Genomic DNA, 16,210 nt, shown 5'->3' with positions numbered 1-16,210 from the left:
TGCTACTGAGACACCGTCTGAACCAGGAAGAAAAAAGTAACTGGCTACTTCAGGAAGTAACTCCTGTGTTACTCTGTTTCCTTCAGTTAGAGGAGGAAGATGCTTTTTAATCTGGATGTTGGAGGAGGAAGATGCTCTATTATCTGGATGTTAGAGGAGGAGATGCTCTATTATCTGGATGTTAGAGGAGGAAGATGCTCTATAATCTGGATGTTAGAGGAGGAGATGCTCTATAATCTGGATGTTTGGGGGAGATGCTCTATAATCTGGATGTTAGAGGAGGAGATGCTCTATTATCTGGGTGTTTGAGGAGGAAGATGCTCTATAATCTTGATGTTAGAGGAGGGGATGCTCTATTATCTGGGTGTTTGAGGAGGAAGATGCTCTATAATCTGGATGTTAGAGGAGGAAGATGCTCTATAATCTGGATGTTAACTCTTAACAAAAAGATTAAAGAACTAATGACCAGTAGAAGCAACATAACCAGCTGATAAACCACCAACCTAAACTAACTGCTATTCAAGTATGCTAATGCTAGTTACTATACAGTTACTATGGATACAGGCTAACGCTAATGCTAATGCTACAGCCAGTTTCAAATCCTTCATGTTGCTCTGAGGATGAAGGAGTGAATAAGAAGCAGATGCTAACATGATGGAGAAGATGACGTCTGCATCTCCAACTAGTTTCTGTCTGAAACTTCAGTAACTGTAACTGAGTTACTGCATCCATGAAAGTAATTGTTCAATGTCGAACACAAACGCACCACGTTAAGGTCATTCTGCTGTCATTCATAAACTTTGTCCAACAGATGCAGCTGAAAGCGGTGATGACTGTGACGGCGCCCTCTATGGGGAGATTTGGCAGCACTATCTCCAGTCTGGCCGACCTGAATGGAGACGGACTGCGAGACGTCGCGGTCGGAGCTCCGCTGGAGGACGAGGACAGAGGAGCCGTGTACATCTACCTGGGAGAGCAACGCAGAGCGATACGCTCCACCTACAGCCAGGTGAGAGTCACATCCTCCATCAGTGTCCTCCATCAACACCATCAACATCCTCCATCAGCATCGTCAACATCCTCCATCAGCATTGTCCAAATCCTCCATCAACACCATTAACATCCTCCATCAGCATTGTCCAAATCCTCCATCAACACCATTAACATCCTCCATCAGCACCGTCAAAATTCTCCATCAACACCATTAACATCCTCCATCAGCACCATAAAAATTCTCCATCAACACCATTAACATCCTCCATCAGCACCATAAAAATTCTCCATCAACACCATTAACATCCTCCATCAGCACCATAAAAATTATCCATCAACATCCTCCATCAACACCATCAACATCCTCCATCAGCACCATCAAAATTCTCTATCAACACCATCAACATCCTCCATCAGCACCGTCAAAATTCTCCATCAACACCATTAACATCCTCCATCAGCACCATACAAATTATCCATCAACATCCTCCATCAACACCATCAACATCCTCCATCAGCACCATAAAAATTATTCATCAACACCATCAACATCCTCCATCAGCACCGTCAAAATTCTCCATCAACACCATCAACATCCTCCATCAGCACCATACAAATTATCCATCAACATCCTCCATCAACACCATCAACATCCTCCATCAGCACCATAAAAATTATTCATCAACACCATCAACATCCTCTATCAGCGCCATCAACATCCTCCATCAACATCACCTACATCCTCCATCAACACCATCAACATCCTCCATCAGCACCATAAAAATTATTCATCAACACCATCAACATCCTCTATCAGCGCCATCAACATCCTCCATCAACATCACCTACATCCTCCATCAACATCACCTACATCCTCCATAAAAATTATCCATCAACATCCTCCATCAACACCATCAAAATTCTCCATCAACACCATTAACAGCCTCCATCAGCACCATAAAAATTATCCATCAACACCATCAACATCCTCCATCAGCACCGTCAAAATCCTCCATCATCGACAACATCTTCCATCAACACCTTCCATCAACACCACCAACACCCTCTCAGCACCATCTCACTCTGAGCGTCACTCTGATGAGCCTGCTGCTGTCCTAGAGGATCATGGGAGAGACGGTGAATCCTGGGAGGAAGTTCTTTGGACAGGCCATCAGCGGAGACATGGACCTTGGAGAGGACGGACTCCCAGACCTTGTGGTGGGATCGCAGGGCGCCGCAGTCGTCTTAAGGTAGAGATCTCATCGATCAGGGATCCTCAATCTTAGTCCTGGAGGGCCGGTGTCCTGCATGTTTTAGGTTTCTCCCAGTTGCAACACACCTGAATGCAATAAGGCCTCGTGACTTGGCTTTTTCACAAGCCAGACGATGACATCATCATCAGATTGAGGTGTGGTGAAGCTGGGAGGAGCTAAAACCTGCAGGACACCGGCCCTCCAGGACCAAGATTGAGAACCCCTGTCATAGATCACCAAACTGATTCCTTTGATGGAAGCTGTTGCAGCGCTGTTGTTTCTCCGTCCGTCCTGCCACCAGCTCATAGCATTATCTAGTCAGTGCCAGAGTGTCTGTCTGTCCCGTCCTGCTGCCAGCTGATAGCATTATCTAGTCAGTGCCAGAGTGTCTGTCTGTCCCGTCCTGCTGCCAGCTGATAGCGTCATCCAGCTAGTGGCAAAGTCCCTGGGTGCTTCTGAATAGTCCCTCCCATCTCCTTTCCTATCCGCTATTCGAACGCTCCTTATCATGGTCGCCACTTAAACACTTCCAGGGGTTAAGGAAATGTGGATAGGAAAGGAGATAGAAGGGACTATTTGGACGCACCCTCTGTCTGCCCCGTCCTGCCACGAGCAGATCACTTTATCTATCCAGCTCGGGACAGAAATGTATTTACAGCCTTTAAACAGCCGTGAGCTTCACTTTCTGAGCACTGTCTGCTTCTTTTCAGCCTGAACACTTATTTGGTTTATATGGACGAGGCCATCGTTGTGCTTCCAGAAGAACTTAAGCAGCTTCAATCTGAATGATGGCACATGGCTTCCTTCATTCACTCACTTATAACACTGCCACCTACTGGCCAATACCAGGATGCTTTGACCTTTTTTTTAACCAGGAAAGCTCTTTTCTCTTTGAGTCACACAAAACTGAATTAAATACAAAGGCAGATCTCTGTTCAGACTGAACAAGGTCTCTGGATTCTGATCATAATTCACGTGCTATAACGTCTTTAACTGCTACACACAGATAGTCATAAAGCAAGCGTTGTGTGGGCCCGAAGCAGGAAGTGAAAAGCAGACTGGTTTCATGTTTCAGTTTCCTCATTTGGCAGAGAGGAAGTCTTAACAGTCCTCATTTTAATGCTCATCTTCCAGATCCAAGCCTGTTTTCAACGTGGAGGCTCAGCTGTCGTTTCACCCTGCGGAGATAAGCACGGAGGGCCTGGAATGTCAGGGCGAAGACAACACGTTACCGATGGTCGACCTCCGAGTCTGTTTTCACATGGCTGAAGTGACCAACAGTAGAGACGGTAAGAGACTCGAGACGAGCGGCTGAGGACGAGCGGCTGAGGACGAGCGGCTGAGGACGAGCTGCTGAGGACGAGCGGCTGAGGACGAGCGGCTGAGGACGAGCTGCTGAGGACGAGCGGCTGAGGACGAGCTGCTGAGGACGAGCTGCTGAGGACGAGCGGCTGAGGACGAGCTGCTGAGGATCTTTCTGGAGTCGCTGCCTGGTTGTAATCCTGTTTTCTGGCTCTCCAGGCGACGGACTGAACATCACCTACAGGCTGGACGTGGATCCGAAGAGACAGAAGAACCGAGGTTTCTTCAAGGAAGCTGAGAAGAAGAGCAGAGACCTCACAAGCAGCTACGAGCTGACGGAGGCAGAAACCTGCTTCAACTACTCCATCTACATGCACGTACGAAGACTAATTCGACATCTTTACACTCTGATACAGTCTTTAAGAGCAGGCTGATTGAGATTTAATGGTGACGAGTGAGAGCTGCCGCCTGTTTGTCCTTCTAACACTCTTCAACATGACAGTCTTCCTGGACATGAAGCTTTATTCCTCTGACAGTCATCATGAACAGTGTTATGAGTATCGAGTCACGTCCGGTCAAGTATAAGTGTTGAGCTGTTGAAAACAACAGTAAAACTTTGTTTCTGAAGATATTTGCACATTTCTACACACACACACTAAACACACTCGACTCGTCTTTGTGTTTTACAGAAATGTGTGTTTGACACTTTGTCGTCAATCAGCATCAAATTGAACTTTTCCCAAACCGATGGCGCCAACGAGGCTTCCAGCCTGAACACGGACAGCGTGAAGCAGTCTGCCGTGGAGGTACCGTCACACACCTCCACCACTACACACCTCCACCACTACACACCTCCACACATTACTTTCCTCTAGTTATATTACATCTTGTGAAGTAAATGCGATTGTGGCGGAGAGGTGACTGAGCCCCTGATGGGAATCAGGTGTGCTGCCTCACCTCTCTGCCCATAAAAGGAGGAGCCACCAGGCTGAAAAGCCTGTGTTGAGACTTGGTTTGATTTAATAAAAGAACTACGGTTTTGAGAAGCTCTGACTCTGCGTCTCTGTGGCTTGCTCAACTGCTACAGAGATGTATTCAGAGGAAGCAGCTTCTTCATTTCATGTATATAATGAAGCTCCTGGTTGTTTTTGACAGGTTCCCTTTGAGAAGCAGTGCAGGAAGAACGACACATGTGTGGCCGAGCTGCAGGTGGAAACCAGCTTCATGTACGAACTCCACACGAACGTCGGATGAACATCAGCTTCCAGAATCATCCACCAGTTCAACACACACTGCCTTTATTCCAGGACTCCCACATTGCTGGTGACAGAAGACAGCTACTTCAACATGTCAGTGAAGCTGGACAACCATGGGGATGACTCCTACAACACCAGCCTGACCATGTTCTACCCTCTAGGCCTGTCCTTCTCCATGATGACGCTCGCAAAGGTCTCTACTCATGTCCCACTGCAGCTCGTCCTTGACTCACTGGAGCTCGTCCTTCCACTGCAGTTAGACTCCCTAAAGCTAAAGACTCCCGGGTCGGCACAGTGGGGCAGTGGTTAGCGTTCTCGCCTCACAGTGAGAACGTCCTGGATCAAGTAGTGGCTGGGGCCTTTCTGTTGGGGCTGTTCCACCTAAAAGAACCAGGTGCTAGTTTAGGGCCAGACCCAGAACTTAAATGAGCACCGCCAAAGAACCGGTTGTTTTTCCATTGTCAACGGAGCCAAGTGAGAGCCACGTCATTGCGTCACTTTAAAACGTTGTTCATCACTGATTTCACCAATGTAGCGCTCCTACAGGAACCAGGAGACGGACTGTATTCATCGGGTTGGTCCTGGTCGCTCCATCTAGTCTGGCCTGAACCTCAGATGAACCAAAGAGCCAGAAGACATTACGTCTCCTCGTCACTCTGTTGCTGTTTTTTCTCGTCCGTCTTGTTTTAGTTCGGAGCCCCGGAGTGACAATAGAGGGAAAAAATAGAAATAACAAAGTGTGAATGAGTTTGGGGATTATTTTTCAACATTTGGGCATTACATAGTGACTTCTGCTCCTTTCACTTTATTTCTGGACGTGTCTGAATCAAAAGCTTCAACATGGAGGAATGGAGGTGTAGAACGATAGAACGCTGCTCTACAGCCGTTTTTTAATGGCAACCTCCGTAAACACGCTGATTAACAACAAACGTTCTTTCACATGAAGCCATTAAAAGGCTTTCATTTACAGTAGTGTGTAGTTTGTTTAGTAGTTACTGACGAGTCAAAAGTATAGCTTCCTTTTTAAAGAAGTTCTGTGGGTAGAAAATAAAATTGGAGCGTCTCGTAACGGAGCGCGACGCAGCCACATGCAGACCTCAGCCTGTGGTCATAACGCCGTACCAGACATGAAAGTAAAGTTAGTTTCAATATTTCTTTTTCTCTATAACCACTGCGGCTCCATGTTCACTCTAGATTTCAGAATACCGGTTCAGCGTCTCTTCTGCCTCGTAGGTAGCGGTAACTCCGCCCCCTAGCTGTCAGACTCCGCTCTGGCTCCGCTCTGGCTCCGCTCTGGCTCCGCTCTGGCCCAGCAATGATGTGGGGCCGGCTTAGCACCAGTTTAGCCCCTGATAGGCCGGGGCTTTGGTGGTGGAAAGACAAAGAACTGGTGCTAAATCTGGCCCTGGAGCAGAACTAGTCCCCGGTTCTTTCTGGTGGAAAAGCCCCCTGGGTGGAGTTTGCATGTTCTCCCCATGTCCCCCTCCTTTCCAGGGAGGCCATGACAGGCAGCCATAAACTGTTTTATTCCCACTTTTAGGAAGTGAAATGTGGCCTCGGGTGTCCCCTCATGTTGTTTCTCACTGTTCCCTCCCAACAGGCCACGAAGCGACAGATCCTCCACAGCTGCAACGATCTGAAAGGAGTTCTGGATAAAACCGTCTGTGGCATCAGTCTTCCTGTCTATCGCAGCAGGTCCTCAGTGAGTCTCGCTGAACCAGCTCCCTCAATCCTCCACAAACTCACTTCCATTGCACAGCCTCTGCTTTTCTGAGTCAGACCTGAAATCTTTGTCTTCCTCTTCCCGCGAAGGCAACGTTCAACACCTCCTTCCTCATCCTCAGCGACTACGACTGGAACGACACAGTGACAATGACCGTCGCAGGAAAAAGGTACAAAACATATGCTGAAGCACAGGGGAGTCAAACACTGTAACACAACAGCGACAACCAGGGCAGAACGACCTACAACACAACAATCTACTACACAACGACACACAACACAACGATCCAGAACACAACGACCCACAACACAACAATCTACAACACGACACACAACACAATGACCCACAACACATGGACCCAGAACACAATCCAGAATCCAATGATCCAGAACACAATGACCCACAACACAATGACCCACAACATAATGACTCGCAACACAACAATCTAGAATACAACGACCCACAACATAATGGCTCACAACACAATTATCGAGAGCACAACAACCCACAACACAACGATCCAGAGCACAACGATCCAGAGCACAACAACTCACAACACAACAACCCAGAACACAATGACCCACAACACAACGATCCAGAGCACAACAACTCACAACCCAACAACCCACAACACAACGATCCAGAGCACAACGATCCAGAGCACAACAACTCACAACACAACAATCTAGAATACAACGACCCACAACACAACGATCCAGAGCACAACGATCCAGAGCACAACAACTCACAACACAACAACCCACAACACAATGACCCACAACACAACGATCCAGAGCACAACGATCCAGAGCACAACGATCCAGAGCACAACTCACAACACAACAATCTAGAATACAACGACCCACAACACAACGATCCAGAGCACAACGATCCAGAGCACAACAACTCACAACACAACAATCTAGAATACAACGACCCACAACACAACGATCCAGAGCACAACGATCCAGAGCACAACAACTCACAACACAACAACCCAGAACACAATGACCCACAACACAACGATCCAGAGCACAACGATCCAGAGCACAACGATCCAGAGCACAACAACTCACAACACAACAACCCACAACACAATGACCCACAACACAACGATCCAGAGCACAACGATCCAGAGCACAACAACTCACAACACAACAACCCACAACACAACGATCCAGAGCACAACGACCCACAACACAACGATCCAGAGCACAACGATCCAGAGCACAACAACTCACAACACAACAACCCACAACACAACGATCCAGAGCACAACGATCCAGAGCACAACGATCCAGAGCACAACAACTCACAACACAACAACCCACAACACAATGACCCACAACACAACGATCCAGAGCACAACGATCCAGAGCACAACGATCCAGAGCACAACAACTCACAACACAACAACCCACAACACAACGATCCAGAGCACAACGACCCACAACACAACGATCCAGAGCACAACGATCCAGAGCACAACAACTCACAACACAACAACCCACAACACAACGATCCAGAGCACAACGATCCAGAGCACAACGATCCAGAGCACAACAACTCACAACACAACAACCCAGAACACAATGACCCACAACACAAGAACACATGGACCCAGAACACAACGATCCAGAACTGCATGGCAGGTTTCAGTGATGCTCATAGCAGACTGATCCATATCGCAGCTTTGTCGTCTCCTTGCCAGTGAGCAGATTCCCATCAGAGCCACACATGTTGAAGCTTGTAACAGTCGTTATCAAAAGCAGTTTGCATATGATCCAACATACTTCAGTGTGTGGATGTGACTGATCACCACTGCAGATCACACCTGGCCGCATGTGGGATCACCTCTGGAGTGAATCGGACAGCCCTGACAAGCAAAACCACAGGCCACTGAGCTTACTGTTGTTTTAAATGTATCCTCAGTGACAACGCAAACTCCACCGTGACCTTGACCAAAAGCATTCCTGTGCAGTTTGAAGTCAAGATGGTGCTGACAATGTAAGTACTCATGAGGATTGTACAGATATAGAAACTGTGTAACGTATGATAGGATAGCTTTATTCACCTTTGTAATCTTTGTGTTTCCCTCCCAGTAAAGAAGACAGCATCACTTACCTGAACTTCACATCGGAGCAGCCTGCACCTAAAAAACTGTTTATCACATACAAGGTGAGGAACTTCCACATGACTGCAGTTCAGTCTTTCAGTTAGAATCACAACAAAAGGCCGTCAGAAAGATGGAAACAGCACTTCTTTTATCAGGACTGCCTCTAAGCTGCGGCTGGGGCTCAGTCAGTAGAGCGAGTGGGTGCGTCAACATGGTGGAGCTCCAAACATCACAGTGCAGAGAGACAGACATCACAGTGCAGAGAGACAGACATCACAGTGCAGAGAGACAGACATCACAGGACAGAGAGACAGACATCACAGGACAGAGAGACAGACATCACAGTGCAGAGAGACAGACATCACAGTGCAGAGAGACAGAATTCACAGTGCAGAGAGACAGACATCACAGTGCAGAGAGACAGACATCACAGGACAGAGAGACAGACATCACAGTGCAGAGAGACAGACATCACAGTGCAGAGAGACAGACATCACAGGACAGAGAGACAGACATCACAGTGCAGAGAGACAGACATCACAGTGCAGAGAGACAGACATCACAGGACAGAGAGACAGACCGACATCCAGAGTTAACTGCAGCTGGTGCGCGACACAAAAAGAACTTCCCGGAAGTGTTTGAAGGTCTGAAGGAACACGAAGCAGCGTATCACTGCACAGGGTGACTACGATGAGGAAGGTGGTGAAACTTAAATCACATCAAGTTTATTAGCTGCATCCAGAGACTCTCTGATCACACTTTGGAAGTCGGCTATGCAGAGTTCTGCAGGTTGTCCCGAAGCTTGAAGCTGCACAGGTGGAAGTATTGCTGAGACCTCAGTCTGAGACTTTGGGCAGCTGTGATTTAATCATAGAGAAGGTAAACTTACTGTCCCGACTGTCAAGATTTATTCTTCCATCTTGTCCTGAGCATGTTGTCCTGGGGTAGGACACGGAACGGTGTGTGTGCACCTTGCATGGCAGCCATTGATTGTGTGTGAATGGCTGAATCTGGCTGGTTGTGTGACGCTGTATAAAACACTGGACCAGTAAAGATACTGTACAGTTACCGTGTGTTTGCATGATGGGTTGACTAAGTGAGACTGTTACACACCAGCGGTGAACAGACTTTACTGATTTACTGCACTTTACAACTTGCGCAGTCTCAATGTTTTTCACATGATCCGTCACACTCACTCATTCACTCACATACTCGCACAACAGTGACAACTATCAAGCTGCAGCTTCAGGTTCAGTGCCTTGCCCAAAGGCAGTTGGACACCTGAGGTGGACGGTATCAGACAAGCAGCTATGGGACTGGAGGACGAGCCACTTTACCGGCGGAGCCACAGTATCTACATCACAACGATCGATAGGAGATCTGTGTATCTTCAATGGATCTCTTTTCTTTCCATTTCCAGGTTGACAACACCGGTTTCAAGGACTTTCCCATCAATGTGTCCCTGTCCTTCCCCACCAAACTGCAGCACAACTTTCAAATGACCAACTATGAAGTTGTTGTTGGACAGGTGATATTCTGATTGCAAAACAGTTTGTATTGATCTTCCTGCTGAGCACCGGACCGGGTCGAACTGCTTCTCTTTTCCTCCTTTCACAGAACAAAACTCGTTGTACAAACACCGAGACACTGGAGAACCAGGTAAGAACGACACACCTCAGCATCAAAACACTGAAGACGCCATCAAATGATTTGTGTGTGTGTGTGTGTGTGTGTGTGTGTGTGTGTGTGTGTGTGTGTGTGTGTGTGTGTGTGTGTGTGTGTGTGTGTGTGTGTGTGTGTGTGTGTGTGTGTGTGTGTGTGTGTGTGTGTGTGTGTGTGTGTGTGTGTGTGTGTGTGTGTGTGTGTGTGTGTGTGTGTGTGTGTGTGTGTGTGTCTCAGCACTGCCCTGCAGAACACCAGTGTGTCTCCATGGTGTGTGAAACCTTCAACCTGGAGAAAACTTCATCAGTTGAGTTCACGTGGTCCGGAGACGTTTTCTTTAAAGACCTCACACAGCTCGCAGCCGTACGTACACACACACACACACACACACACACACACACACACACACACACACACACACACACACACGCGCCTCTGAATGAACTCTTCGTTTGCAGAACGTTGCTTTTCTGAAGCGATACACAGGAGACGGAGGAGAAGTTAAATTCAACAACTTCCTTCATGTTCAATACGACACCCAGAAATACGTTCTGGATCCGTTCAAACACCAGGTACGATACTGACATTTACCTGCAGCAGTTCAAGTTAATGTTCTGCAGGACTTTAATCTAACCTCTTCAATGATTCCTCATAACGATCGTTTCCACCACGGAAGAAGAAGAAACCTGTGCCAGCAGACTCGTGGAGCAACAGTCCGACAGTGAAACAGGTACTTTCTGCTCCTGACACTCTGATCCTGTTCACAAAGCTCAGGTTTGGGTTCGTTATCGTAAACCAGTGAAATTCATCTGCACGGATCATTTGAGCAAAGATAAATTCTGCTTCTCAGTCTGAAGCAGGAATCAACTGAAGTGTGGTTGATGCACAGACTACTGCCCTTTTGTTCCTGGTTCATCCAGATGCTCTGTGATGAACTGGCCTGTTCCATGAAACCGGCCGTTGAGCCACTGGCTGATGAAGCGTTAGGGTTAGTTATTCTGGATAAAGCGGTTATTGATCACGAGTTAATCTGGACCGGGGGACTGCAGTAAAAGCTTCAACATGAACAGAATCTTATTTCTAAGATCATCTACATTAAATTTAATATTGAGAAGTGGATTTTGGGGCTCGGCGGTAGGCGGTAGAGTCATTCGTCCAATAACCGAAGGGTTGGTGGTTCGAATCTCACTCTATCAAACCGTCATTGTCGTTGTGTCCTTGGGCAAGGCACTTTACCCACATTACCTCGTATGAATGTTGGTGGTGGTCGGAGGGGCCGTTGGCGCAAAATGGCAGCCAGGCCTCTGTCAGCAGCCCCAGGGCAGCTGTGGCTACAACGTAGCTTAGCATCACTGGTGGGACTGGTGTGAATGAATGATGGTCTCTGGACGCGCTTTGAGTCAGCGTGGAAAAAGCGCTATATAAATCCAAGCCATTGTTATTTTTGTTTTTGTTTTGCTCCATCAGACTGAAGTTCGAGTCGAGTTCATTATTCCTCCACATCAGCTCCTGATCATCTTAACTGGAGCCGGACTGGGATTCTTGTTCCTGATCATCATCACCGTCATCATGTTCAAGGTGAGAGTCTGTTTTATATCAGAGTGACGGATTTCACCTATCTTCTACTAAAGAGCTGCCACCTCGATGTCAGTCACTGAGATCCGTTCCTGGAGGCCAGGAGGAGGTTTTGAATCTCGTCCTTGACTCTTCACTATGTCAGGGCACCGAAGGTCAAACCTTCCTCACCCGCATCTAAAAGAACCTCAAGCATGGTAGAGAACGTGGGGGTGGCCAAAACACCTTAATGTCACTCTCCACATTTTTAAGAGAACCTACAGTGGCCAGGAAACATTTATCCTCTTTTAAAAATCCTCTTGTAGCTTCCAGAGTTTCTTCTCCTTCCAGGATAAAAGAGGACAGAAACCTACACTCTTCCCTTCCAGTAATTGACACCAACACGTCCAGAACCCCTGATGGCCATGACACCAACATGACACCAACACGTCCAGAACCCTTGGTGGCCATGACACCAACACGTTCAGAACCCCTGATGGCCATGACACCAACATGACACCAACACGTCCAGAACCCTTGGTGGCCATGACACCAACACGTCCAGAACCCCTGATGGCCATGACACCAACACGTCCAGAACCCTTGGTGGCCATGACACCAACACGTTCAGAACCCCTGATGGCCATGACACCAACACGTCCAGAACCCCTGATGGCCATGACACCAACATGACACCAACACGTCCAGAACCCTTGGTGGCCATGACACCAACACGTTCAGAACCCCTGATGGCCATGACACCAACACGTCCAGAACCCCTGATGGCCATGACACCAACATGACACCAACACGTCCAGAACCCTTGGTGGCCATGACACCAACACGTCCAGAACCCTTGGTGGCCATGACACCAACACGTTCAGAACCCCTGATGGCCATGACACCAACATGTCCAGAACCCCTGATGGCCATGACACCAACACGTTCAGAACCCCTGATGGCCATGACACCAACACGTCCAGAACCCTTGGTGGCCATGAAACCAACACGTTCAGAACCCCTGATGGCCATGACACCAACACGTCCAGAACCCCTGATGGCCATGACACCAACACGTTCAGAACCCCTGATGGCCATGACACCAACACGTCCAGAACCCCTGATGGCCATGACACCAACACGTTCAGAACCCCTGATGGCCATGACACCAACATGTCCAGAACCCATGGTGGCCATGACACCAACACGTCCAGAACCCCCCAGTCCTCTTACAAGCTTCTTAAAGTTTTACAGGAGAGATTTTTAAACTTATGTGAATTTAGTTGTACTTTTAAGGCACAAATTACAAGACGGTTGTATCAAGACTCGGCACATCAACAGAAAAGTAGGAAAAGTTTGTAAGATACAAACAAGCACACAGTTTTCTTGCTCCACCAGAAGACGCCTGCAGCGGAAACAGCTGAAGAACATTTAGTCAGATGTCGGAGCGTAAAGAGAGACAGGACTTTCTGTAGATCAGAACCTTTCAGCTCCACAGCCGCAGATCCCAAATGTAAGAGGACCAGTTAATAAAGCCAACGAGGTCTCAAAGTCTGAGAGAAAAGTCCTCGATGAGCTGAAACAGCCTCATCGACAGTCTGAACAAGTTTACCAATGTTCATGATGATTCACAGGAAGACGCTTCAACGGTGGTTTTGTTCTTGTTTGTCACCAGCTGGGTTGCTTCAAGAGGAAAACACGAGAGTACTTCGAGGAGAAGGAGGAAGAAGCCGCTCTGCAGACCGGGACCCCGACTGAACCCACCTCTGCTCCCGTCAACGGGAAGGTCGACCTCAAAGCTGAGGAGCAATCCCTCCTCAGTGACGGTGGGGAGAACAGCAGCGACCCCCCGGATGATTCAAAGATCCACCTGGATTAACGTTCTGTTCACTGGTGAACGACAACCTGCAGTGACTGAAGCAGCTTCAGGACCGATGAGCCGTCAGCTTCGCCTTTAATACCACAAATGATCAAATGTGGTTTGTGATTATTATTTTCTTTAGCGCCGTTGCTAGTTTTCATCAGTCTGATATGGACGAGTATTAGTTCCACTCAAGAAAAAAAGTATAGGAGGTAAAAAAAAATGTTTTAATGTACTTCGAGGAAAAAGTCCAAATGCAGTGTCGAGATTAAATATTTTTCATCATGCACTTTGAAAGAAAGGCTAAATCGCCAGTAACTGCTCCTACCAAACGCCTCGCAGGCAGTTTGATGAAGCGGTGAAACGACGTCAGAAGAGGCTGGAGCTCATAAACAGTGAAGTTGTCAGCATCAGGACTTTGCTTCTGAACACTTCTTCAGTCAGTAAACCTCTATTGTCAGAATTATGGGATTAATTGGGTGTAAATGATGAGGGATAGACCACAGCAGACGTTTCCTGTTTGTATTTGTCTTTTTTTTTTTTTGAAGTGCAGGGTGAATATTCTGATTCCTTCTGTGGCCCTAATACTCTTCCGGAGTCCGATAGTATTTATCGAGTGGAATTACATCTCAACAGTAGTCAGGAACTATTCAAGGTGCCGAGCAGCATGATGCACACAAACATTTCAACTTGTACAGTTTGTCATGTCTCAATGGATTTAAGTGTACGTTGAAACATAATTTAATACAATTTACATCCTGATGGTTCCTTTTCAAACTCTGAGGTCGACGCGTTAGTTTGCAACATGTTTTTATTTTCTCTGGATCCTTTCAACACCAACAGAACAAGCATAAACACATTCCTATCAGCCAATTCTTTGCCACCAGCTCGTTTGTAACTGGTGTGAAGCTGGTTTGTAACTGGTGTGAAGCTAGTTTGTAACTGGTGTGAAGCTAGTTTGTAACTGGTGTGAAGCTAGTTTGTAACTGGGTGGCAGCTTCTCTCTCAGTCTCAAACCTTCAGGAAAATCCATCCCTCCATCCCTCCATCTTATCCATTTCCGGGGGTGTCGGTCTGAGCACCGTCACCCAGATCAGATTGCACCGATGAAGAACCTTTCCTGCAGGTGGAGAGCCCACAGGAAGGTGGAGAGCCCACAGGAAGGTGGAGAGCCCACAGGAAGGTGGTGCCCGGCGTGGGACATGAACCCTCTACCTTGAGATTGCGAGTCTCATGCTCTACCTACTGAGCGAACCGGGGACACTCAGGAAAATCCCTTTAAAAGAAATAAAGAAAACTGTTGATCCCTGCATTAACCTTTCACAGTTCCCCAGAGCGACCCGTGGAGCAGCCACTGGGTTTCCCCTGTGGGAGCCGCTGAGGTCAAAGGTCATGCTCAGGGACCCTCGGTGTCGTGTGTATTAAATGAACTTCACGGGCAACTGGACACGTGGAGGGAAAGACGGGGAGCTCCAGCTGGATTCAGAAGCTTCCTGACGTTAACTCAGACTGTCGAGCCGTCACGTGACACCGGAACTGAAGATAATCAAATTTTTGTTTTTTACTTATTTTTATTAGAAATCTTCAATACAGGTCAAATACAACAAAAAAGAAAAATCCAGCTATCCATCAGATAGAACATAGGTACATTGTACATTACTTCTTGTATCCATAAAATAGACAGCATTATATATATAAGTTTAAATATAGACTTATACACATGTAGCTCCCTTTTTCCTTTTTCTTTTTTTAAATTAAGTAATCTAAGCAAATGAACTATCTGAAATGTATCTCTGAATTAAGGACCATTTATCCACGAATACGTCAATTTTCATTCGCAGTCTTGCTGTTATTTGCTCCAAACGGTAAACGTCTTTTAGTTTGTTCTTCCACTGAATAATAGTGGGGGGTTGAGGTTTGAGGAAAGAGACTGTAATCATTTTCTTAGCAACTAAAAGTAATATTTTAAATATAAATTTGATACCATTTAATCTTATATTGTTCGGGAAAACTTCCCTTGTTTTCTTGTTGTAATATTTTGAGATATACATTTACTGTTGATTTGCTCTAAATCTGTGGGTGGAGCTTGTAAGAGGATTAGGTCATTATGTTTATGTAGATAATTCTTTACTTGTAAATATTTATACAGTTCTTGGGTTGGCAGGTCATAGTACTGCTGGAGCTGCTGAAAGGACATCAGACTTCCACTCTCAACCATCTCATCCAGCACAATAAGGCCTTTTTCAGCCCAATTTTTTAAACCAGAGGAAGGTGGGAACTCCGGATTATGATGAATTCGTATCAATCCACAAAGGGAACCAGGAAGATTTAGTGTCTTTCTAACATTTGACCATATAGACAGAGCGGTTTTAACCCATTCATTTGTAACTTTCTTCTTCGTTTTGGACCAAGCGCCTGGATTTATGAATGGGATCGTATCAAGAAGTACTTCTGGACACTCACCTTGTTCCATCTCCCACCATAAGGAGT

At 46.8% G+C, this 16,210-nt stretch overlaps 1 protein-coding gene across 3 annotated transcripts in view; it reads left to right on the top strand.

The window, feature by feature from the left end:
• The window catches only part of LOC308110026 (integrin alpha-M), a 29,973-nt gene extending 14,657 nt beyond the window's left edge, over positions 1-15,316 (top strand). For 2 of the 3 annotated variants that reach the window (XM_080464027.1, XM_080464026.1), the window contains exons 14-31: positions 812-1,009; positions 2,113-2,243; positions 3,381-3,535; positions 3,768-3,925; positions 4,238-4,354; positions 4,704-4,774; positions 4,856-4,997; positions 6,405-6,506; positions 6,617-6,696; positions 8,460-8,534; positions 8,630-8,705; positions 10,064-10,171; positions 10,261-10,302; positions 10,543-10,668; positions 10,764-10,877; positions 10,982-11,035; positions 11,773-11,883; positions 13,535-15,316. In XM_080464027.1, the coding sequence (XP_080320153.1) occupies positions 812-1,009; positions 2,113-2,243; positions 3,381-3,535; positions 3,768-3,925; positions 4,238-4,354; positions 4,704-4,774; positions 4,856-4,997; positions 6,405-6,506; positions 6,617-6,696; positions 8,460-8,534; positions 8,630-8,705; positions 10,064-10,171; positions 10,261-10,302; positions 10,543-10,668; positions 10,764-10,877; positions 10,982-11,035; positions 11,773-11,883; positions 13,535-13,738 (2,064 nt within the window). In that variant the 3' untranslated portion in view covers positions 13,739-15,316. The remainder of the gene's footprint in view (positions 1-811; positions 1,010-2,112; positions 2,244-3,380; positions 3,536-3,767; positions 3,926-4,237; positions 4,355-4,703; positions 4,775-4,855; positions 4,998-6,404; positions 6,507-6,616; positions 6,697-8,459; positions 8,535-8,629; positions 8,706-10,063; positions 10,172-10,260; positions 10,303-10,542; positions 10,669-10,763; positions 10,878-10,981; positions 11,036-11,772; positions 11,884-13,534) is intronic. The other variant, XM_080464028.1, reaches the window with a different exon arrangement.
• The last annotated feature ends 894 nt before the right edge of the window (positions 15,317-16,210 follow it).

The sequence above is a fragment of the Lipophrys pholis genome (assembly GCF_963383615.2).
Source record: "Lipophrys pholis genome assembly, chromosome: 5".
NCBI classification, from domain to species: domain Eukaryota; kingdom Metazoa; phylum Chordata; class Actinopteri; order Blenniiformes; family Blenniidae; genus Lipophrys; species Lipophrys pholis.
Note: the sequence above shows the minus strand (reverse complement) of the source record. Positions and strands in the feature narration are given on the sequence as shown.